The sequence below is a fragment of the Phalacrocorax aristotelis genome, chromosome 1, assembly GCF_949628215.1.
Source record: "Phalacrocorax aristotelis chromosome 1, bGulAri2.1, whole genome shotgun sequence".
Lineage (NCBI taxonomy): Eukaryota > Metazoa > Chordata > Aves > Suliformes > Phalacrocoracidae > Phalacrocorax > Phalacrocorax aristotelis.
In genome coordinates this window covers 168,976,639-169,000,632 of record NC_134276.1, presented here as the reverse complement: position 1 = coordinate 169,000,632, position 23,994 = coordinate 168,976,639, and the positions used below count along the sequence as shown (strand labels likewise).

At 40.0% G+C, this 23,994-nt stretch overlaps 1 protein-coding gene across 1 annotated transcript in view; it reads left to right on the top strand.

The window, feature by feature from the left end:
• Window positions 1–14,346: 14,346 nt before the first annotated feature.
• PLEKHG7 (pleckstrin homology and RhoGEF domain containing G7) overlaps window positions 14,347–23,994 on the top strand; it is a 32,463-nt gene continuing 22,815 nt past the window's right edge. The window contains exons 1-4 of the mRNA XM_075080666.1: window positions 14,347–15,150; window positions 16,504–16,523; window positions 21,677–21,804; window positions 23,133–23,173. Coding sequence (XP_074936767.1) covers window positions 14,452–15,150; window positions 16,504–16,523; window positions 21,677–21,804; window positions 23,133–23,173 — 888 coding nt within the window. The 5' untranslated portion in view covers window positions 14,347–14,451. The remainder of the gene's footprint in view (window positions 15,151–16,503; window positions 16,524–21,676; window positions 21,805–23,132; window positions 23,174–23,994) is intronic.

Genomic DNA, 23,994 nt, shown 5'->3' with positions numbered 1-23,994 from the left:
TGACAATACCTGAGGTGCCACTGTGGAGCAGTAGGACCCCTGGAAGTGTGATGTTTTCTCTCATTTGTGAGCTGCTTTCCTATGTAATCTGTCCCAAATATAAGCCTCTCTGTTGTTTGCAGTAGGAGTTATGTGTCTTCTGGCTTGATACACCTGTGAAGGTCTAGAAGGCTGGCTGTGTTCTTTTGGATTTAATACCAAATACATGGAACTTAATATTATGCCCCTATTCAGGTTAAAAGCAGTTTTCCCTTGAATTCAGTGGATTTCAAGACTCCATCCAATTTTCAAGTACAATGCCATTGCACCAGTTTTAAATAAATGCAATGGTTTTAATGCAAGGGATTGTCTAAACAGGATAGTGTAATATGTACTTACACAAGTAGCTGGCCATTTTAATAATATGCCATATTATTTACTATCCTTTCCATTATGATATTAACTGATTATTTTGGCAGTTTAAATAGATTTGTTTTTCTATCACAGAGATGAAAGTGGTGCTGGCATGCTGCAGATGGCATCATCTGACGACTGGAAAATTTATTCATGAGATGAGCTAGAACTGAACAGCATTTCAAAAAACTTCCAGACATTGTTAGATAATTATTTAGTCTTTTATGGAGATAATGTCAAATACCATTTAGGTGATATTTAGAGACAGCAAAAAGGCAACTTCAAAAAAATTTTCTGTTACAGAAGATAGAAATATGACATGGATTAAGTTACTAAAGGTTGCTGTCTTGCCACCTTCTTCAACAGAAGCACCTCTTAGTTTCTGCAAAAGAAAGGTTTTCTTTGGAAGGAAAAGTTCACAATAATTTCTTTAGGTTATCATAACTTTTTAGAGACGGATTTCTTCAGAAATGACCCACACATGAGATTTTTCCACCTGTTTTCTATATTGAAAGGTTCCTTATAATATAGAAATAAAGAAGAAAAACTATATATATACATATGAACTGTTTAACAAGACAGGCTGTTAAGCAATGCAGAAATATTTTTGTGACGATAATACTAATATATTCCATGGTTTTTTAATAACTGGCTCTGGCCTCTGAAAACTCAAGGCACTTAAAGACATTTCTCAGAATCCCAAATTTCATTCCTAAAAATGAAAAATTATTTCCTTCAGCCAAAATTTTTATTGGTTTACATTATGTGTTAGAAGTTAACATGCTGAAAGAGCAAAATATGAAATAAATATAACTGAAAGATAAAGGATGCAGCGATCTGCAGGCACTGCCGTAAGAAATTCTTGTGTCTGATACACTAGCAATAAGCTGGGCTAGGGAGCCTCCAGCCCGGCCAGCTCTGCAGAGCCAGGATCATTCTCCCACAGAAATGAAGCACGAGGTCTGGACTCTCTCAGATCATACAAACCCAGCCAATGTGCAGTGCTACATCCCAGGAAAAGAAGAAAATCCCAGAAGTGAGTAGTCAGTAATCTCTCATTAGCCCCAAATTCAGTGTTCCAGCCTTGGCATAAAGCAAGGCGCCTTTTGGAGGCAAGGACTAACAGGTTCCCAAAAGAGGACTTATTTAGCAGATGGCAGGAGTGAACACCATCCAGAACTTAGAAGTTATTTTGCACTGGCAAGTTTCACTCTAAGGCCTTAGTGTGATCCCAAAATCTCAGAGCTCACCGATTTTAATGACAGAATCACTGCCACCATCACTGAGATGGGGACTTTACCCCTTTTGTATAGCAGAAAACAATTACTTACTTCATACAGAGGATGTGAAAATAGCCCATGAGACAATTGGTAGCTAATAAATATTCAAAAGGAAGAACTCAGTAACTGTCCTATTAATTTATCAGAATATTTCAAATTTTAAAACAAATGGAAAACATTTTTAATTAAAGTTCTACATATAGCAAGCTTGTAACTTTTCACTTTACACTGAGTTCTGCTTTTCTCTGAGCAGATATAGAAAACTCCAGCTGGAAATAAAGGTAGCGTTTCTTCCTATAACCATCCTCTTGAGGTATTATTCTTTTGAAAAATAATAATTTGTATGTTAATCTATCCATACTGACAGAGTGTTTATCAACTGAGTTCTTTTTGCCATTTTGATAACCGATTGTAAACTTGCTTTCTGAAAGTACTTATTTTTCACACAAACTGTACTGCCTGACACCTTCCATCAGGGAACACACCCATCTGTGTCCGTACTGGTTTTCTGCTGATCTCTTTGGACATTTCCATCAAGTATTTTTTTCTTGGCATTAGTCCAGCTGGCAAACTCTGACCTTCACTAAAGGGTTGTAAAATACTTTTTGTAACTAACTGCCTCAACTTTCAAAGAAAAAAATAAAAATCCAGAATAAAAGCAAATCCACTCAATGCATTTACACTGTTGTTTTCCCACTTAGGAAATTACATTCTGAGCTCTGATTTTATTCTTTCTGCAAGTGAAGAGAATAGAGTTGTCACTGTACTAATCTTTAGATTGTGACTCTGTTAATCCTTCTTTTAGATTAATGTGTGTCTGAGGGGGTGGGTACAACTCTGGTCTAAGCAACACAGCTAAAATTCCAAGCCTTATTCCTAAGAGGGATGCATGAATCGCTTATATGTGTTGATTACCAAAATAGCTGGCACCAAGTCCATGGAGACTGCTATTCATAGTAGATTGTAGCTGTAACTGTATGTTACCAGAGCATGCTATCAAAGGATCTAAAATATAGATGAGTATGAATATCCCGTTGAGATGCTGAATCTGTGGATTTTTCCACTGTAGTGGAAAATCATTAACTATTTCTTAAATATCAAAGGCACAGCACTGAATAAAACCAAGAAAGCTACTTGCAGCTCTAGGGAAAGCTCTTGTTTTTGTGATGCTTCTAGCTAGCCAGCACCTCTGGATTTGTTCTCCAGGACGCATGGATGCAGACTGGAGATTTTTAGAGGTGTTCACACAATGATGAAGTAGCTATTTGGAAGGCTTAGTCAAAGGGTGCTCTGCTTTATGTTGAGGATGAATGCAACAAAAAGGTGCCGCCTTTTGCATGCCTTTGTATTACGGTGTGATCACAAGGGAACTAAAAGCCTAATCACTGCCTACTGACTGTCAACACCAAAACGAACCCTGAAATCAGTTGTATTGTACTAAGTTCCCAGGGTGTTTTTTAAGTGGCTACAAAGAGGATGGCAAGAAATTACCATGTGGTAAAAAGACAAACTACCACAACTATTTTATCTTTACCTCTATTTTCATTATAAGAAATACCATCCCTATTTTCCTCCATTACCTTTTCTTCTTAAGCTAATGCTAAAAGAAACAGGCCATAGGAGTGGGTGTAGTCATGGTAATTTATAGTGGGTTAATTCTTTCATCAATTAATTATGGAGATAAATGTTCTCTCATCCCCATGAACATCAATCAGAAAAAGTGATGTATGCTTCCTTCATTGAAAAATGTTGTCGATGACAATTTAAATTCATTTAAATATTTCCCAGTTTGAAGGATGGTCAGTCACATCACACTTAGATAATACTATGTATGATTGAGTCAGATGAATAAACAGGACAAATTCTTAGCTAAGAAAGCTCTGGGTAATTCAAGTGATTTTGCTGAACTGACCTGACTATATCACTTGAAGACCCAGTCTTACAGGGGTACCAGAAACACATGTGCTACCAAAATCAAAACGCTGTGAAGAAAATGAGTTAAAACTCTTTGTCCAGCTGATATTGACAGCAACATCTGGCAACCAGCTAAGGAAGTGCAGCAAAAATTCCCTTTAACTTGCCCTTCTATTGTCCTGATACATTCTTTAGTTGGAAAATAGAGGTAGTTTATTGAATTTAGATAATAAATTCAAATGAACTTGACAATAGATGTGAGTTCAAAGCTTTCCAAAATATTGGGGGGGTTCATTCTAAAGTACTCTCACACCACATTAGGTCCTAAAAAGCATACACAGAATGGGAAAATGTCTGTAGATTATTGTTGGGAAGCCTGTCATTTTCATTACTATGATCATCACATGGGAAGCCACTGATGAGCAAACAGAAACAGATGTCATTCTTTACAACCTGTCTTGCCTTGGCAGACTACTGTATCCACTAAATCCAGCTGTCTGGATAAACCAATGCCAAAGTATAAGAGTGTTGGGGAGAATTCAAAACTTTTTCATCCCAGTGTTAAATGTTTCCTCATGGTATGCCATATAGAGCTGGCCAGGAAAAAATAAAAATCCTTAAGGCTAGAATAAAAGCTACTTAATGGAATGTTAATGTAAACCTATGATTTTCACCTACATCTTTATCTTGTGATTTATCCCATAGCTGGCCAATCAATATCTGTCAGCATGACAGCCTTATATAGGGCTTCTAGTGATGAGGGTGCTGGGCAGTTCTGGTTCAGTGTTACTTTTCTGCCTACAGCTTTTACATCAAGCTGTGTAAAAGATGGTTATGAGGGTCATTGGGAGAAAACATCTGCAACTTTCAATTTAATGGCAGCTGTCCTGGGAGCCACATTAAAGTAAAAGAATCAGTCTCACTTATCAACACTGAAGCGCACAGATTTCTGCTCTGTATTCTTGATTGATGATTTGCCAGCTGATTCCTTTCTCTGTTTCAAAGTTGCTTTGCCTTCAGCCAGAAAATTATAGTTCTTCTCTTCATTAAACCTCTATTCCTGCAATAATTAACTTGCTGAAAGCAGAATATTACTGTCTGAAACCAAGGGCAGCTGCACAGAAGGCACTAGTTCGGAGGTCTGGAAGTCAGGGATGAAGATATCTGACAAAGTCTCATTGAATTGTTGCTAGTTTATTTACTTTTTCTCTCGATTTGTCGTTTGTGAAATGAGGTAAAATATTTTGCAACACCCTTAAAATACATCCTTTGTGTGAAATACAGGATGTTCACACATCACCCAGATTATGTCAGGGCTCCCAAGCGCACCACAGGCTCTGTAACCTCTCGCCCCCTCCTTGGGCACATTACTGGTTGTGCATGCCATGTTGTAGCTGGCCAGCATAGCTCAGCATATCATCTTGGCTGGTGCCGCTTTCAGCCAGGGGAAGTTCTTGTAGGTCTTCTCCTTGCAAACAAGAGTCCTCATATACTACAGTCTTCTGCCAGCAGAGCAGCAGCAGAAGGACCAGGCTCCATCACTCATACCCGTAGATCAGAGCACAAAATCAAGATAAGGCCCAAGTTTATTGCTCCTTACTGGGCAGACAAGGTTAGACAACCTCTATGCAAGCTCCATTCATCTGACAGCATCATGCTTAACATTCAGGCCAGTAAACATGCTCATTAACAGCTGGGGCCAGACAGATTGAAGACCATGGGAAGGATTCATCTAAGATGGATAGATAAATCTGGAATAGTCACACTTGAAGCATTAAGGAGAAATAGTAATATCTACTGGGCATCCTAAAATGGGTGCCTAATATAGGTCAGATGAATTATCCCCTGAAATGCACTGCACGCATAATAGGCATTACCACTGACTACAGAAGGACTGGAGAATAGCTGCTTTAGATGTATGCATGTCTAAACTTGGATGAGACAAATCCCTCTCCCAAATACCTTGAAGTGAAATTGGAGAAAGCAGGCCAGTAGCTCTCTGATCTGCCAGGTGAGCTTCAGACCTGATCCTTTGGTTGTTGTCTCCAAAACCTGCTTCAGTATTCTGATTTGCATGACACCACATATTTTTAGATTAGGTGCTGAGAGATTAAAACCAGGCACAGCATCTGACAGGGAAGGCAATCACCTAGATCTCCAAGAGCTATCAATGTTGTGACCAAGATGCTAAAGTTCAAGCTAACCCCCAAGGAATTTGTAAAGAAACTCTCAGAAGCAATGATGAACCATAAAAGGGAGTATAAATAAAGCTGACTTCTTAGAAAGAGTAGATTTGCTGAATTATGCAGTTTGGAAGTAACTAATATTATGTTAATAATACTCAACAAATGTTTTCTTCTAAATATATTTTTGAAGTAACTCTTCAAATGGAAAGGTTTCCACTCTTGAAGTGACCTATTTTTAGAGGTATAAAGCATTACCTGCCCAAAACAATGCTTCACTAGACCCAAAGCAAAGTTAGATAGAGGAAAGTTTTGCAGGACAGTCATTTTTGTACTACTTCAGCCCAAAACAAAGTTGCTCCTTCATTGTTTCTTCATGTATAAATACCCTAATACAAATACCTACATATGACTGCAAACCAAATGGATGGTTTCATATAGAAATTGATAAGTGCTTGAGAAACAGCAACTCTGTTCCTCCTCTGCCTTTTATCCTCTTTGGCTATTTGTTACATTGTGGATGTAACAGATTTCTGAATGGAAAGAAGCTTTCCTCCATACAGTTTGGGATATGCAGAAAAGTGACCACTAATGTTCCATAGAAGTTTGTTCTGAAGAACAGAAAAGGTCTCTGCTTTTCATAACATTTTACAAAATTTTTCTATTAATTTTGTGCGTGTGTGTTATTTATTTTTGCTTTGTTTTGTTTTTCTTTTGTAAATCATATTTTCATTTGCCCCATAAGTTCAAAAATAAATGCTTTATACAGAAATCAGTGTGTACAAGTGGGAATGCATGCTGCATCACTTGCTAAATTCTGTAAAAATATTACTGTCTACTGATTTACAAAAAAAAGTAAACCACCATTAATATTAAAGGCAAACTGACAGTGCATGTTAAAATCATCCAATACTTGCTCTTATTATGATTAAATTCCCATTTGCTTTGCCAGATTTTAACCATCTGGCAGAGATTTCATGCAGTAGGTGTATGCCATTAACTGAAGTTTTTGAAAATTCTCAGCGAAAATGTTCCATATTTTTGATGGCAAATCTAGAGGATAAAAATATACTGTTTGAGCCATAATAACAAAACGGGAATTTCTTCTTTTATAAGTCTAGATTTTGATTAGTCACTTGAAGTTTTGCTGTCAAATAGAAAAATGGGTTTTGTGTAATTTATTTTGGTCCCATGAATTTCTGCCAAAATTTGACTAAGGTAAAGCCTTGGAAAAATAGCAAATGGTGTCTCCCTGACTAAGTTTCAAAAGGTTTCTGTCCACACTCTGCTGAAAGGATGAGTTGAACTTGCATGCTCTGTGGCTGCAGCTCTGGGACAAGCCAAGACTTTCCTCTCTAACTGAAAACAAGAAGCTTCCTTTCTTTTTTCTTTAATTAGGTGTGGGATAGGGAGGCTGTAGGCTTTAATACCACCAATATTTTGGTTGCAAAGCTAAACACTCAGAAAGGAAAAAGTGCCAGAGCATAAATCCCCTTTGGTACCTTTTTTGATCTCTTTGGGGAAGGAAAGGTAGGTGATTCCAGTTCAGGTAATGGAGCAATGGTTGCACAACCTGCAGTCTCCTGCCCCATTTCATCCAGTTCTGGCATTATGATGGGTCTTAGTCATACATTCACGCTGTGTATTGGTTGAGACCCTTCCTCAGGGTATGGGATGTCCTTGCTCTGGGAATGAATCAGCACTAAGGCATGCAGGAGACTGTTGTCTTTGGACCACTGCTCTTTATTTGTTCAAAAGCTGAGAAGCATGAGGTGACTGAGGCTGGCATTAATATAAAGAAAAACTGGAGTTCTCATGTGAAAGTTTCCCCAGAAAAATAGATTTTATCTCTCCATCTACTACACAGTTTCTTTGTGGTGCTGCCCAAGCCATTTAAATGGAACTTTTCACAGGGGTCACGAAGTGCATGCTCTTTATTTTCTGGGTACTTGACTTGAGACCTGAGGTCTGATTACCAAGGGAGCTGAACATTTACAGCTGCAGCTGATGTCAATAGCATCTGTGCTCTGAGCCTGTTAAGACTTATTCAGAGCTAAGTATATGGAAAGCAAGATCTCAGATGTTTTGATTTGGACAGCAAGAATGAGTTATTTTTGCCAAATTACTTTCAGTTTGTGTGGCTACCTCTACTCTGTCTTGTGAAATCATCCATGCTGAGACCACATCTGCCAACTTTCTCACCACAGAAATACCTAGAGGAATATCACTGATAGACAAAGAAATAATACTCCAAGCATGTTCTGAAGTTTTAAGCCCTCATTAGGCTGCCCACCCACACAGAGTATAGACTGTCTGACCTTAGGACCAAGTCTACCTGGCTTGCCCTGCAGCCAGGGCACTGACTTGCATTCTCTCTGGAAACCCATAATCTCATACCATGCCCCAGTACTGGTAACCCACTGTGCTTGGTCTGTTCCTACAAGAGTGCAACAGATGAGGTGTGATACACAGCATGATTTTTGAGGCCAGGTCATACTGCAAAGCTGGCATAGACCCCACAGGGCTATTATCAGAACTACAAAGACATGCCATTCACTTCTCTTTTTTTGGAAGGGCTGTCAAGTACCCATAAACATGAATTCAGAAGCAAGCATCCATTCAAGGGACTAATCTGAGAGCAGTGCTCAGAGGGTATAATGGCTAGAAAAGTATGTTCAGGGTACACCAAATTCTGGAGGTTATTTGGAATGGGGCACAATAAAGCCTGTTTCCAAACAATAGAGGACTGGAGGAAGAAGAGTGGAGCAGATAACGCTTTTTACCTCAATGTGGAGAACATGCAAGATTTTGAGGACAAACAGCCAAAAGATTGAGGGCATTGTAGTAGAAAGCCCATTGGAGTGATGCACAGAGACCTCTCAAGAGGTAAACAGATAATCATCAACCTGACATTTTCTGGTATGTGGAAAATACAGCACAGATCCTTCTATGAGCCTATCCTATGACCTGGATGCAACTCACGCCCCTAGCCAGCCAGGTATAGCCGAGATGTTTTTTGTCCTTGCCAATGTGTGAGAGACCTTCTACACCTGGCAGCAGTAGGAGACAAATTGCATCTGACATATGATCTGATACAGAACAAGAGAGAGACTTCAGGGAAACAAATGAAAGAATGCAACAAATTATGCTTGAAAACCCAGGAAGAAAGTTGAGGGCTTTTCCAGCCAGCTCTGATAGCCTACATATCTCTGAAGGACCTGCAGGGGCATTGCTGGAAGTACATAATCCAGGACCACATTATTTTATTTCTGGTCCTTCGACCCAAAAGCACTGTCGGTAGCCAAAAGGCCAGCTAGGTGTGTTACAGCTAGAGGGAAGTCCATGACAGAGCTGTGAGGCACTTCTAGACAATGCTGCACTCATATCTATTTCTCTGCCCTGACACTAAGCTTCACTTGTCCTCTGGAGACCTATTTAGAAAGACGAGCCTGAAGGCTAGAGCTCAGCCTGAATTTGGGGTTAGATAAGGTAGAAAAGTATCAGAATTGCTTAGCTCTTAAGAGGAAAGGCAGTAAAGCTGAGACCAGATTTGGTCCACCTGGCTACAGTTAGTCCGCTAGCAAACAAATGAGGCTGCCCTAATGCTAAGGCTAAACAAAATGAGAGGATAAGGAGTTGTACCGACAGAATCTGGGGATCTCCTATATTAAAAAGTGACTTGCCAGGTGAAAAGCGGAGAAGGGCTGGCTGGAGCAGCTGTTGGTCTACATTAATGAGGTAACATGAAGCATAAGGTTTTAGCATACAGAGGCTTATTAGCATGAGTAATATGCAAGTTCAGAAGGTGACTGCAGAGGCTGGCAAGGACATCTGGCTATGTGTATTTCTGGAATAACCAGGGAAGTAGGGCTGGAGAAAACACTTAGGATAGACATGGTTATGTTCAAAGTTAGCAGAGATCATTGACCTGAAGTGTCATCTTGATCCATAAGGAGGCATAGGTCTAACTTGGAGATTAACCCCGGGTGGAGTAACCTGGCAAACCCAGCAACTGTTTAAAAGACCACGGCTGAAGCTGATGGCAGCATTACAGTCCAGGTCAAAGACCAACAAACTGGGGCACTGGCTGTCCTCAGAGACCCCCAGGAAAAGATGCACAAGAGACTGATTAACTTCAGCTTCAGATTGGAAGTGTATTTCAGAGTAAGGTTAGTTGACAGAAAGCTGAGATTTGAGCATGAATGGTAGGATTTAGACCAGAAGAGGCCATTCAGCTAATGTAATTATTTATTTTAGAAAGCACATGGAAGGTAAATGGAGCTTAGTCTGTTAAATGACTTGGCAAAAAAATTATTTGCTTCTGAGGATGAAAATTTTAGTTCATGGAATTAATGCTATAGCAAAGGTTTGTCTAGGATTGAGTTTATAGTTGGAGATAGGATGACACTTGTCTGGAAAGGTAGTAACTTGAGAAAAGGTGGTGATAGGAGCCAGTTAAGTACACATACATAGCCCAAGCTGAGAGGGGTACCTGGTTTATTACAATTATGACTAATAGGTAAGTTGGGCAGTGCAAGTGAATTCTGGGCAGGATCAGGGCAATTATGATTTTACCCACATCTGAAAAATAGCCACCCCACCCCACCCCACCCCCCCACCCCCCGTTAAGCCAAAGAACTGCTTAAACCTTTAAGAATATTTTAATTCTGGGTAAAGGAAGTTAGAGATAGTTTTCAATTTATAACACCAGCAAATGCGAAGGAAATAGAGTAACGTTTTATATAATTACTACTAGGTTAATATAAGTATACTGATCACATCAACAACAAGTCTCAGCTAGAATTAAAAAAAAACCACACACACACACAAAAAAAAAACCAATGACAAACAAAACAAACCAAAAAACCTCCAGGTCTCAGTCAGAACTAACTGATCAAAAATGGCCTTAAAACAAAGTTTCTGCCTAGCTATGCCCAAAGCCACCTAGCCAGTCCCAGCACTATGTGTCAGAGAGTATTTCACAGCAGCCCTGCTGTCAGGCTAACACTCTAACTTCTTTCTTTTACTAATATTTACCCAACTGCCTTTTTCAAAACTGATGCCACATGGCAGCTGTCAAGGCCTGGGTATGGGTATTGCTATCTGAGAAATGTACAACAGCCTTCTTTCTAGCCCGGCCATCTCTGTCATCCTCTGAATTGTATGCAGGTAAACAGAACAGGAGTATTTGAATGTTTAGATGTTCAGAAGTTGGGGATAGATTTAGATTTAAGATGAAGCTTCCATGAGCTGAAGAGCAGCAGTAAGGTCTGCTCTGGTAGACCCTGTACTAATTTGGGGACTGGTGCTTGCAAAGGGACACCTAGATACATTCATGTAAGAAGTTGTGGAGGTAAAATCATAGTGGCAGCTTTAAAGCACATTCAGAACATCCAGGCAGCAGAAGAACCTAGTTATGCACTACACAAAAAATGTAAACAGTGCCAGGAGCAGAGGGCATAGCGCCCAGCTCTCCCCACCGCAGAGGCGGTTTCGCCCACCCACCAGGAAAGGTGTAGCTTCACTTGCTGACTGTCTGTCCCCTACCCACAAAAGCCTGCACTTCTTCCTGGAGAGCCTCACCGCCCCCACCTGCCCAGCTGCAGTGCACCTAGGTCTTTCCTGTGGGTTTGGAAAAGACAGCCTTGAACACTGTAAAATCTCCAGATATTTCATCAGGCATATTTCATCAGGCTACAAGGGCTGTTCCATTTCATCTGATCCTAATATCACCTGGAGAGCAGCATACAGAATTGAAAAAAAAAAAAAAAAGTCCTAAAACCCCTACTTAAAGCAAAAAGCAAATACATTTGTTTGTACTATCAACTGTCAGACAGGGTGATGACCTTTTTATTTTTTTAAAACTTATCTCTTTTTCTTAGGAGCCAAAATCTCAATGAATACTGAAACAAATATTGTCCTAGTCTTGCAAATAAAGTCTTCAAGTATTTTTTCTTCTGTCATTCTCTTGAAAGAATCCTCCCTCAACCCACAGTCACATCCAATGCTAAGCAAAAATCAAAGGCGCTTAACTCATACCAGTTTTGGGGTTATCATGTAAGCCTTTAAGTCTTTACAGAAAATGAAAATGTCATAGTGAAAAGGTTGTCTGCATTTCAAAGTGTTCACTCAGCCCTCTGAAAATGTGTTAATTACACAATAGATTTGAACATCTGTGGAGGTTAGTGCTTCCTTACAAGTTATCTACCAAATAAAACAACTTTTCCCAAGTTTCGCTTTCAATCCATCCAACCAAAGAACGCCTAAACCAATTCTGATGGTTTCCAGTCAGTTCTGCAACACAACAAAATAGTGAATTATCAATGTTTGGATGAATTCTCAAATATCACTGTACTAAAGTCTCTCTGTGTTCAGAATTACTCAGATAGTTAGCACACTTGTTAAACTTGAAATCTGATTGTAAATAATGATGTAACCAAGGGATATATAATTACTGTTCTTCCATGAAGAGTTAGATCATAGTTAGATCCAGCCAAATAAATCAAGACAAGCAAAAAAAAACAAAAAAAAAAAAGAAAAAAAAGGAAAAAGGATTACTAAAGGGGTGGAGACACTTCATCTGCTCTTGCAGCTTCTTATACACTTGACTGAGTCTCTCTTGCCAAATTTTATCAATGTGAAAAGTACAGTAAAAGAATTATAGAAGGAATGAGGATAAAAGGAATGTTAATAAAACATATGGGTCATGTTACCTTTTGTAAATGGGCACTGATCCTGAAGCTACTTCCATCTGACCTGGTAAACAAATCCCCTAGAAACAAATCTACAAGACGAAAAACTAGTTCCCTAAAACAGCATTCAGTAAGGAGGCTTTGAAAGAGAAAAACTCTACTGCTAAGCCTAGTATCAGTTAATCAAGCACTTGTTGAAAATCTGACTTTATTGCTTACGAAAAGGATGTGACATACTGGAAGTTGGTAAACCTTCACCTGGCTATCTTGGTAAGTGTAATCATATACACTAAATTTTCTGCATGTGCGTGGAATATTTCTGCACTTTTTTTTTAGCAATATATTTTCTTTACAAATATTTGCTCCTGAGAGATTCTACTCATAAAAGTAGCTCATAAATTATGAAAAAGAAACTCATAAGTTTCAAATTATTTAAAAAAAAAAGTCTTGGCAAACTGAAAAGTAAAAAAATAAAAGTCAGATTTTTAATATAAGACTTCCATGAAGAGATGTCTTTAATCTTTTCTATTTCTGCAACAGAACTGTATTCGCATGAATATCTGGAAGCTTCATGCCATGTTGCAAAATTAAAAGCAAAGAGAATGCCTGGCCAAACAATGATCTGTCTTTTTATTTCTTTATGTAGCTTAGATGTGATTGCACTTCACAAAATAAAAGTATTGAAAGATTAAAAATCAATAACAGCAAACCTCACAGCCATGGTATACAATCATATATTTGCTCAGAAGTGGAAAATAGTAACAATTTCTCATTATTGTCATTCGTGATATATCTTGAATGTGATTTTTAGTGCTCGTCCATTTTAGTATGCATATGTGTTGATTAGTCTTTATCTATTAAAGAGGAATTAGTAGATGCTCATGTATTTGCGGCTATTCACTACAGTTGTGGCAGAAGCCACTTCCATTAAAAAAATGTGCTTTTTTTCTTCCTGTAAACATCTGAATGATTGTCTTCTACAGGCTGAAAAATTTGTAAAAAGCAATACTTTAAACTAACAAACTTGAAAAAATAATTTGTTTCTAATCACTTTATAAATCAATCTGATAGGACTGCATAATTACACAAAAATCATATTCAATGCGTGAGATTCAATAGCTCAAGAAAAAAGTCAACATGTTTGAATAAACTCATTCTAATAAACGAAAGTGCCCAACGAAGCCAGCAATCATGAACAGTTTTAAGATTCCTCTTAGCAAAGAAGCTGAATTAAAGAAGAAGCTGAAGAGGTTGAATTAATAATCTTCAGTTAGAACTTGAAATGTCAGTCCAGTTGTAGAGAGACTAGTCATCCAGATACCTTAAATAGAGCTTTATGAATCACAGAACATAAGATTATTTACTGATTGATCAACAGATATGTTAATTTGAGAAATTGTCTTAATTATTTGATTACAACATGTTTCCTACAAAATACTTTTCCTGCTGAAAAGAGTGATTAGACTCACCTTATTTAAATGATAAATTGTATTTGTTTAAGTATTCAGCAAATCATTAGTAATTGTACATAAAACATTTTGCAACAAGTAGGAGTCCTGAGAGCTAGTGACTTCATTTTTATCCCATGTACAGCAGTATTACAATCTCACTTACTGAGGGGGGAGTGGCAACAGGAAAATAGCCAGCTGCAGTACCGGATGAGCAGAGTGCCTAATTACACAGTTAGTCTTTGCCGCCTAATTAGTTCTGCTTACTGATGCTGACACTGCTTGTGCGCTCAAAGTTAGTGGTTGTTTTAACAGCATGCTGAAATAGGGTCCTGAAGCTGCTGAAACCTGCATTTAAGCAGGATGCAAAGTGCAAGTAATTGTTTCTGTAGTACTGCATATATCTACTATTTTTTTTTAGATTTTTTTTCCATTTGCACATCCTCCCATATAAAAATGGATACAGCAAGTTTCTAAGAAACTTTTCTGATCATGTGTCGTAGGTACACAAAGCTATAAATCTTCATGCTGCAAATAAAGAATGCAACAACCGAGCTCTGATTATTCTCTGGACTTGGTCAAAGAAACCTGCATCAGCACGGAATTTCTAAACAGGGAAGCTGAGCTTCATAAAGGAAACGTTGCTGTGTCTGGAAGCAGCAGTCCAGAAGATGTCTTCAGTCCCTGTGAAACGCAAGCTGTATCAGTTTGTATGGACGCCGCCATGACTCCAGGTGACTATGTTCGAAGACAAGGTTATACAGAGTCTTCACTTCTGAAGCTTCCCACAGAGGAGTGCATTGGGAGCCATCACGGACCTTTCCAGTTTGACCGGCATGCTTTGGCCAGAATTTCCACTTCTCCAACTTTAAGGCGTCTAAGGATGGCCTCTGCCTCACAAGCACTGTCATTTCAAGACTGCTCTGACGCAGCTCAGCTGGGGAATCAAAAGGAATACACTGGCTCTCTCCACCACATTTGTAAGAGTCCACCTCGGTGCACTACAGCCTCCTCATTGTCATTGCCTTCTTGTGTGCATGCAAAATTATTGTCTTCCAAAGCCAAGTCTGAGACAACTATAGCAGAGTCTGCCAGGCCCAGATCAAAGCTGCCAAGCCAAAAAGATCCTCTCAGCAATGGCAGTCCCAATGAGACACTCCAGAACTCTTGGAGAGCCAACTCTGCTACGCTGCCTAGGAGACTCCCCCACCCTAGCTCTACACCACAGGAGGTCGTTCAGGTAAGAGAAGAATGATGCAGCCTTCTTTTCAGTCTTGCATATTCAGTGTTGGTCCATCATGGCCCAGTACATAAACAAAACCACAGTTCTTACCCTGAACTGCAACCTAGCCCTAGTCTCTTTGATACAACAGACCAACTACTACACTCATCAGGAAGGGAGACTTTTCTTTCCAAATCAACAAGAGACAATGCTTCCAGCCTTGTCTCTTGGTGACCGGGTTAGCCTAGTCCACTCCTGCACATGGCCGTTCTTTCCCACCACTGTCCATTTACCCTGGTGGGCCAATATAACTGTTTGTGGGGTTATGAAAGAACAAGACTAAGTAATTTATTCAGTTCTGGTTTGGGTGTTAGAAGATTATTTTATTTTCAGGGTCCCTCCACCAGTTTGTTCCTAAGCCAGGGCAGTTTTTTATTCTGTTTTACTGAATAGCATTACTAACCCCAACAGAACCAAAAATGAAGTCATTTAAGATGGTTGAGCCAAATTTAGGTTTGCTGCTACCAAAGGAAGAGGTCCCGTTTCTGTTTATTACTTCCACTTAACTAGCTTTGCCACTCACTAGCCCCCTCGCTTTTTGCATTCAGCTCCATAAATGAGCAGGCAGCTGTGCAATCTTTTCTGAGGAAAAGAAACACTGGTCCAGTGTGTGCCAACGTCAGTAAAGAGAACCAAGCAAGAGAGGAGCTAGCCCTCAATCTTTCCCGGGCAGCAAACTACTGTCCAGCTAACCCCCACAACTTCACCCCCAAGGAGAAGCATTGTATAAGTCAGGTTTGTTACCAGATCTACTGTCAAAGACTTTTCATTATTTAACACAAGCATAGAATCATAGAATCTCCTGAGTTGGAAGGGACCCACAAGGATCATCAAGTCCAACGCCTGCCCCTGCACAGGACAGCCCCAAATTTACACCATGTCTCTGAGGGTGTTGTCCAAGTGCTTCTTGAACAGCGTCAGGCTTGGTGCCATCACTACCTCCCCGGTGAGCCTGTTCCAGTGCTCTAGCAGTTAAAAGCAGTTAAATTTGGACACGTGCTTGACTCTGTCCTTATGCAAAGTGCCTACACATACATTTCACTGAACGTGGATGGTGTCAAATAGGTGTACAGCTCTTTACTAACCAGTTAGATTTGTGCCACAAATCAAAAGCTATTTTTGCCCCACTTCAAATATGGAAAACATTCTGGATATCAAATGAGTTATCTTCCCTTCTCCGCAACAGTGAAAATAATTAGCCCATGTCTAAATCTATGTAGTAGATTTCTGTTAGCAAATGAGGACTTTTTTTCACAAAATCAGATTGCTTGCTTTCTGACCAAGTAACAAGACTATCTCACTTTCTTTCAGAGTGGATTGCCTATGCAAAGGTATGTATAAATTTTTCATTTTATTCTAAGCCTCACTTTGTACATTTTTAATGAATCCACTTCACCCTAAGACAAAACCCAACAGTGAGGCATGTATGTGTAACTCAACTTTAATTCATAGATTTGCCTTGTTAACTGCCTGTCACCAGCTTGTTAAACTGAACTTTTTAATGAGATTTTCTTTCAAAGGTGGCCTTCTCCCTGACATGTAAACTATATTTCACTCAATATTTCAGCTGGACCATCAGAGAGCTCTGCACTAGGCACCAACTGCCAAAAGGTCTGATGTTTGGATTAGCAGTGTCAAATTTCAGCTTGAAGAATGTGGAACATCTCATAATCTTGAGCGACATTCTTCAAACCTTTGTGGGAGGGAAATGGGAGCAAAGGAGCTAGCAGAACAGCTTGATATTGTTCTCATGCATGGGCAAAGCAGACCTAGGACAGCTACTGGATGGGGAGGACTGTTAATCCTACAAACTAAGAATACTTGAATTTTATAAGTTAGAGTAGGCAAGATAAGATGTTGTGTACTGTAGATCTGTACGGTGGACTTCATCAAGCTCTTACAAGCAATTATCAGAAAGTAAAACCTTGATTAGAAATTAGTTTCATTCAGCCGTGTTTGTTTCCTTAAGATGTTCAAATGTTTATAGAAGGGAAACAAAGTTTATTTTCTCTCCAAACAAAAAGGAAGTAGGAGCTAGTACCTCCCTTAATAACCATACCTCTCTCACTGATGCTGCAGTACTCACTTTACTGCATGATCCCCTTGAAGATTTCAGGTGGGGCATGCAGGTGAGTGAGGTATATTAAAAGCACTAGCAGTGGTGAACAAGGCTTGGGGAAGACAGAAATATCCTTAAAACAAACAGCAATACACTCCTTTTGTGACTCTACCATGACGTGTTTCACTTCTTAAGGCAGTAGACATCATTAGTTGAGCTGTGTCTCCTCTTCTTCCCAATGTTTGCTCATTTTTCAGGTAAAAGCTCTGTTATAACCTGAAGCTTGCAAACAGGTCTGTGTTTGGGACTGGGTGTGTTGGAGCAGGCTGATACAGTCTATGAGTCATTACACAATGCAGTTCCCTAGACAAGGCTTAACAGATGTGTGTGTGTGTCTACATGTTCATTGTAGAAGAGATTTTCTGAATTGCTGCAATTTCCAGCCCACTCTTTAGCACTTTGAATTTACAGTAGAAAAGGGGAGAGGGAGATGGAGAGAGGAGAGAAGGGAAAGATCTTGGCATCTCGGTGTGAAAGCAGGTGATCTGCGCCTATTAAGGGAAGAGTCTGCACTGATCCACCTCAAAACTATAACACATAAGTATATCTTACTGATAGGGTGAAGACTGGGGTGACCTGTAGTAAACTTTAGGGGAGAATTTGAAGGATACTGAATGCAAATGGCCAAAGAGAACACTGAACTTTTAATGTACACACCTTCTCTTAATGCCACTTGCCTGGAGAGTTCAGAGGGAAGCCACTATATGCCAGCTAGGATATTGGTGCTGGACTTCTATCCAGACACATTTTAAAATCAAGAAATCACACAGGGAAGAACACGAGCTTTGTTCACAACCACCAGCAGGAAGGACTGAGTAAAAGGTATTTGGATGATATATTATGAGCCAGAGAAAACTGCTGAAATGTCAGATTATTCTCTCCATCTAGAAGCGCATTGGGACAGTTGGCAAACCTCCTCCAAGGCTGACTTATAGATCTTCTGGGGTAAAAACATACCTCCATCCTTCAGTTTTAATGAATATCTCTCTGCTCCCGGGCTGTACTTTCAAAAGCCTTCCTTAAAGCAGCAATGCTCATTTTAAACAGCCTTCCCACACACAGCCCTCAGTAAGGGATGCCAGTACATCTTTGTCGGCATGGCAACATGCTGAACTGATGCTGATTAAAAATAATCAGCCAAAATAAATAAACAAAAAGGATCAGAGAGGCAACACAGAGAGAGGGGTGTGTGTGGTGGAGACAGGGCGAGATGCTAAAGCCAACACTGCCGTGGAAGGAAATGTTGATTAAAAAAACCCTTTGGTTGACTCTGAGCTCATTTTCTCCTTGCCCCATTCAGCATATCAGAGTCTGGGTGCCAGACTGCATTGCATTATTTCCTAAAGACAACCAGCTAATAAGTCTTCTCAGTAACTGCCAAAGCAGTTCATTTTCAATGAGTTGAGGGAGCTGGGCTCATCTATCTTGAGGTGCTCCTCTTCCTTTTTTAATGTCTCATAAAGTGTCATGGTAACTCTTTGAATCAGGGGGTAAAAACACCGTCCCTGAGTGGCTTGGGTAACAGTGTCATTACCTGGCAGCTATCTCAGTACTGTGACCACCTTATAATGCTGGCCCTTGTAACATTTTCAGTTGCTTTTATTCTCATCTAGTAGACATTCCTTTAAATAACATCTGTTATTTAAATAAGGTGATTTATATAGATGTCTATTCCCTGGGACATCTAAAGGTCTGGTTAGACTAAGATTATGAAGGTATCAGGATACAGACATCTAGAAAGCAATTGGTGGAAACTCTCCATGCCCTAGAAACAACTGTGTACCCAGGATCTTTATTTTTCCAGACCATGAGCTGCTTTCTGTGTCTTTAATAATTTTCTATAACTTTGTAATGCAAACCTGTGACATTATCTTGTTTCACAAAACAAGTAGATTTAAAGGAGGTATCATCTGCAATAGTTCCTCAGGTGCTTGAGTTCATCCTTAAAGTACATTTCTTTCACTCAAGCACTTCAGTCCCCTCCCTCTAATAAAAAAAACCCAAAACTAAACTAAAGAAAAAGGCAAAGCTACTGACCCTGCAGGCATGAAAAGATGGTAAAACATTGCATACAGACTCAAAACCTGATAAATCCCAACACACAGCACTTCAGTAGTTTCATTTCTCCAGTAAAACCAACAAGAGCATCTAATGTATCCAATATGTCTAGAGGCATCAGGCCAGGTAATCACAGATACCTGTACCTTCATCTGTGAAGCATAAGTACATAATTTAGGCATGTAACTCATTAATCAGACCGGGCATGTCAGATTGTAAAGGTATATTGCAGATACACATCCAAGCGACCTTGGCATGTTCCCACACTTCACAGGCTTGCATATCTACATGAGGAGCTTGTTTAGAATATGTGTCTCTGAAGTGCAAGGCCTTTTTGATCTAGGAAAATAACACCATTTAACTCAGTTACAATGAAACTACTCCCCATTACTAATCTTCATAAGCAACTAGCCTCCAACTTCAAAATATATTCTGCAATTTAAGTAGGCTTCAAGACTTTAAGAATCAATAATACCTTGGCAAAATTTTACTGTGGATCCAACCTGAAATAAATCTCCTGAACTTCCCAGTACAGGAGCGACAACTGCTAGAGTTATCCTTGTATTATGTTGCAGCATATGGCTTATATAATAATCCAGATGCCTAAGAGATTGCATGGTGGAATCACTAGAGGTTTCAGGTGCATCTTAATCAGTTGTTACCAACACTTAAAGTTTGCACTGGGTAACACTCAGCACACCTCATCTGGAAGTGGTCTCCCCTGCACTGGTATGGGCTTGCAGACACCAAGAAACAGACCCCATCCATAAAAGCTCTCAAATCATGTGTTAGGTTCCATTTTATGAGAAACCTCAGAGTTTCATTGTAAATCCCCAAGTTAAATAAACAGATTGTATATTCTCCATTCAGTAGGTCCACCAGAAAAGAAAAAGCTTTTAAAGAACTCATACATTGCACATTGTAAATTCCTCAACACCTAGTTTTCAAGCCCTAGTGTGCCCATGTTTCAAGTGTTCAATCCCAGACCTGGCCCTCCTGATAGCCTACAGCCCTCTCTGTTAGGAACTGTCTTTCCTTTCGTCTATACAATTCAGCTGGTTTAGCTAAGGCAACTGCAAGGAATGTCACTATCAGATCATAACAAAAAGCATAATCTCCATATCCTGTTATACATAACAAATCCCAGTTCTCTACCTCAGAGCTCATCTGCCAGCTAATAAGTTGTCAAGCGTCTACTCATGCACTTAAGTGGAAAAATATACCTGCCAGGTTTCAGATCAGGTGTTGGTAAATGGCTAAATATTCACAGTAAGGTATCCACCTAAGCAAAAAAATGCACAAGAATTATAGTTAACTGACCAAAAATACCACACATGATAAATGGTGGCTAAAAAAAGAAAATTTTTATATACGCCCAAACACTTCATGCCTCCTCCCTCAGCTACTTAATTACTGACCCTTTGAAATCTGATGCAGTCTTCATGCATCAATCAGTTGAAGACAGCAGACACCCATCACTTTGCAACAGTACACTAAACACAATTAATTAGATACCAGTGTGAGTTATTAGCAAAATCAAAAAGGGTTTCTGATGTGCGCCAATAATTTCTGTATTTGAATGCAAGCAGCCTCTGGCACAAACACACTGTTGGATAAAGAATGCCTGTGTCACTTCACTTGATGGATCTACATCCTGGACAATGCCCTCTGTTATTAAAAACAATAGTTGGAAAGAGCCCTTTGTTTTCGATCAGCAGGGTCGCTAAGTGATATTATATTCAAAATACAAAATATTGAATTAGTAGAAAAAAATGCCATAAAGATTTAGAAATAAAATAGAATAAACTATCCAAAAGGTTAAAATTTAAGAAAAAAAAAAAACCCTCAACATTTTAACTGTTTCATTAGCATGCTGTCCTTTCTTGAAGTCACCTGAGTTATATGAAGGTTAAAAGTGACAACCCACACATATCAGGTAGGGACATGGTATTTAACTCCTCCTCTGAACTCCAGTGTCAGAACATAGATTCTGAAATCTCCACTCATTTTTTGGCCTGATCTCAGAAGAACCTAGGAATTTCCAATATTTAAATTCTCTAAGTACCTATTATGTGAGGCAAGTCATGGCCATAAGCACCTTGATCTTATGAATTGGAAAGATAATTAGATACTTGCTGTCGATTACTGAAATTTTCTACTCATTGTTCCTTTAACACATTATTGTCATAGCCACTGTAATTTGGGTTTTTAGCTCATTTCCTTCTGTATCAGCAAGGAGCACGTCAGAAGTTTCTTCCACAGCCAGGAATGGAAAGAGATGACTTGTGTTGTTGTTGCGTCTCACAGATCAGCCGAACGCAGGCGTAGCTCCGTGGTAGTGAGTCTGCCAGGACTCAAGGTGTTCCCTGGAGACCTGCTGGTGTCAGACAGCGCCATGGACTACCTTCCCCACGCAGCCCTGCTGCTGAGCGCAGGTCAGACACAGGGTGGGATTTGCTTGTCTAAGCCCAGCAAAAGCCATGACTAAAATGCGTGTGCACGTGGAATGGGGAGGGAGGATCAGTACAACAACAAGCAAGGCAGCACAGCCTCCATGGGGGATTCTGTTATGCCACACCAAAGCGACTGCATCATTAATTTTAAAATTGCCACCCACCCCACCCTTTTTTTTTTTTGCTTTCTGCATTTTATTGTTGAATGCAAAATGTAAGAGGTAGATGAGGCGGGCAGGACACAGGTCACCTCCCTCCTCCACAGGCTAGGAGCAACCAGAGCCCAGGCCAGGATCTCCATCTGCAGGCAGCTAAGTTACAAATTCCTACCTGAACAGCTTCAAGCAAAGGAAAGAGTGGCCCATGTCACCCTTTCTGGTAGCACTTTAATCACGAGCATAGCAGACCCAACTTGTGGCTAGAGATTTCTCACAAGACCTTCCAACACCAAAATGTAGACCTGCGAGCAATTTCCACAGATACCTATTGTGGTGTATAATATAGTGTACAGTGCGATTGCCAGAGCCAGAATCTCTGGTGACCAGAGATCAAAATTTTCCTCAAAAAGTATATAAGTCAATGTCACAACCAGCAGTTTCATCAAAGCAAACAGCCAGCCATCTCCATAAAGAATGACCAAGGCCTTCAAACTCCAAAAGGAGAAAGTTTCGACTGTGATTTCCAGTCACACACAGGCCTGTATGTAGGTGCCACATTTAGAAAACTCTTTCTAATTTCTTGCTGAACAAATACAGGCATTCCTCACCTCTCACCAGTGCATTCCTACATCTAGATTCCCAGCTTTCCCTGTGCCTCACTAAGGGCCATGAATTATAGCCTGCACCACTGTGCCAGCCCTATGACAGAGCTGAGGCTTGGGGTTTGTAGGATTGTTTATTCACAGGAGTTTTACATACCTGCATAGCTCCAAGATATCACTAATGAGCAGACATAGCCTAATTCTTACTTCAAAACAATGGGTATCTTTAAGAATTGGCCTGAGGTATGATGTGTTTTCCCATGTAAAGAACTGGCAATCACATACTGATCATCTGCAGCAAGTGGGAGTGTTTCGCATCATCCAAGATCCCATCACAGATAGACATAATTCTTGTTGGGAGGAACCCAACAGACTTAATAGGTTTTAAGTCTGGTACACAAAACGTAAGTATTATATCCGAGCCAAGTAGAATATAGCATATCAGGCTTCATTTAAAAACAAAAAAAAATACACACACAAAAAAAATATAAATAAGTTTATTTTTAGCTATTTGTTTCTTTACTGATAACACATTCGTTTTACCCACTAGAGTCCAAGAAACCAAGGTGGCCATTTGCAAAAAGAGGAGTTGTGAGTATTTCACCACTTTTTTTTTTTCCTTGCACTGACCTTGCCTTCTCCCACAACTAACCTGGTTAAAAAAAGTTTTACTTTACTGCCCTTGGAGAAAGGCAGCCAGCAGGTGAGCTGAACTCAGAGGTCTCAGCCTACCCTGAGACTGCTTGGACATTAATCTTCAGTGAAGGTAGGGTAGGTCCAGTGCAGCCACCAGTGCCATTGCACAGGATGCACGTGAAAAAACAGAGTCAGCGCCGCTGCTCCCCACCCCCATGGGTGGTGGGAGAAGAGGTGCCCTTGGCACCAGGAAGACAGAGCAGGGTGGGCAGCCCAGAAGCTCTCATCCGAGGTGTTCAGCAGTGGCAGCACGTCCAGTGCAGCTCCCCAGTGTAAGAGAGCACAAGGTGGGTAAGTCAGTCGCGTTGTTGCTTTGACCACGCTGTATCCTGTACTTTCTGCATGCTAAATGAGACCTTAGTGCCTTAGGGCTCTGGCGCGCCTGCCTAACTCCCGCTCTCATGGAAGGGATCTAGGCTTCACCTATCAAAGTGGCTTTTTAGATGCTTTCTTAAGTCTTTCCTGTCCTCATGGGCACCTCTCACGCTCTTCAGTAAAAGCGTCCACAACAACACACTTCAGTCAATCCCATTTCCTTATCTTTTCCAGTTATGAAAATTTTCCGTTGCTATGGTATCTGAATTTCCTTTTTGAGTGTTGTTCACCATTCAAATCATAAATCTGTAATAGACATAGGCATAGGACGATAGACATAAGCCTATATTCACAGCACTAAATTAGAGTTCGTAAATATTGGTTAAACTTTTTACATGGCA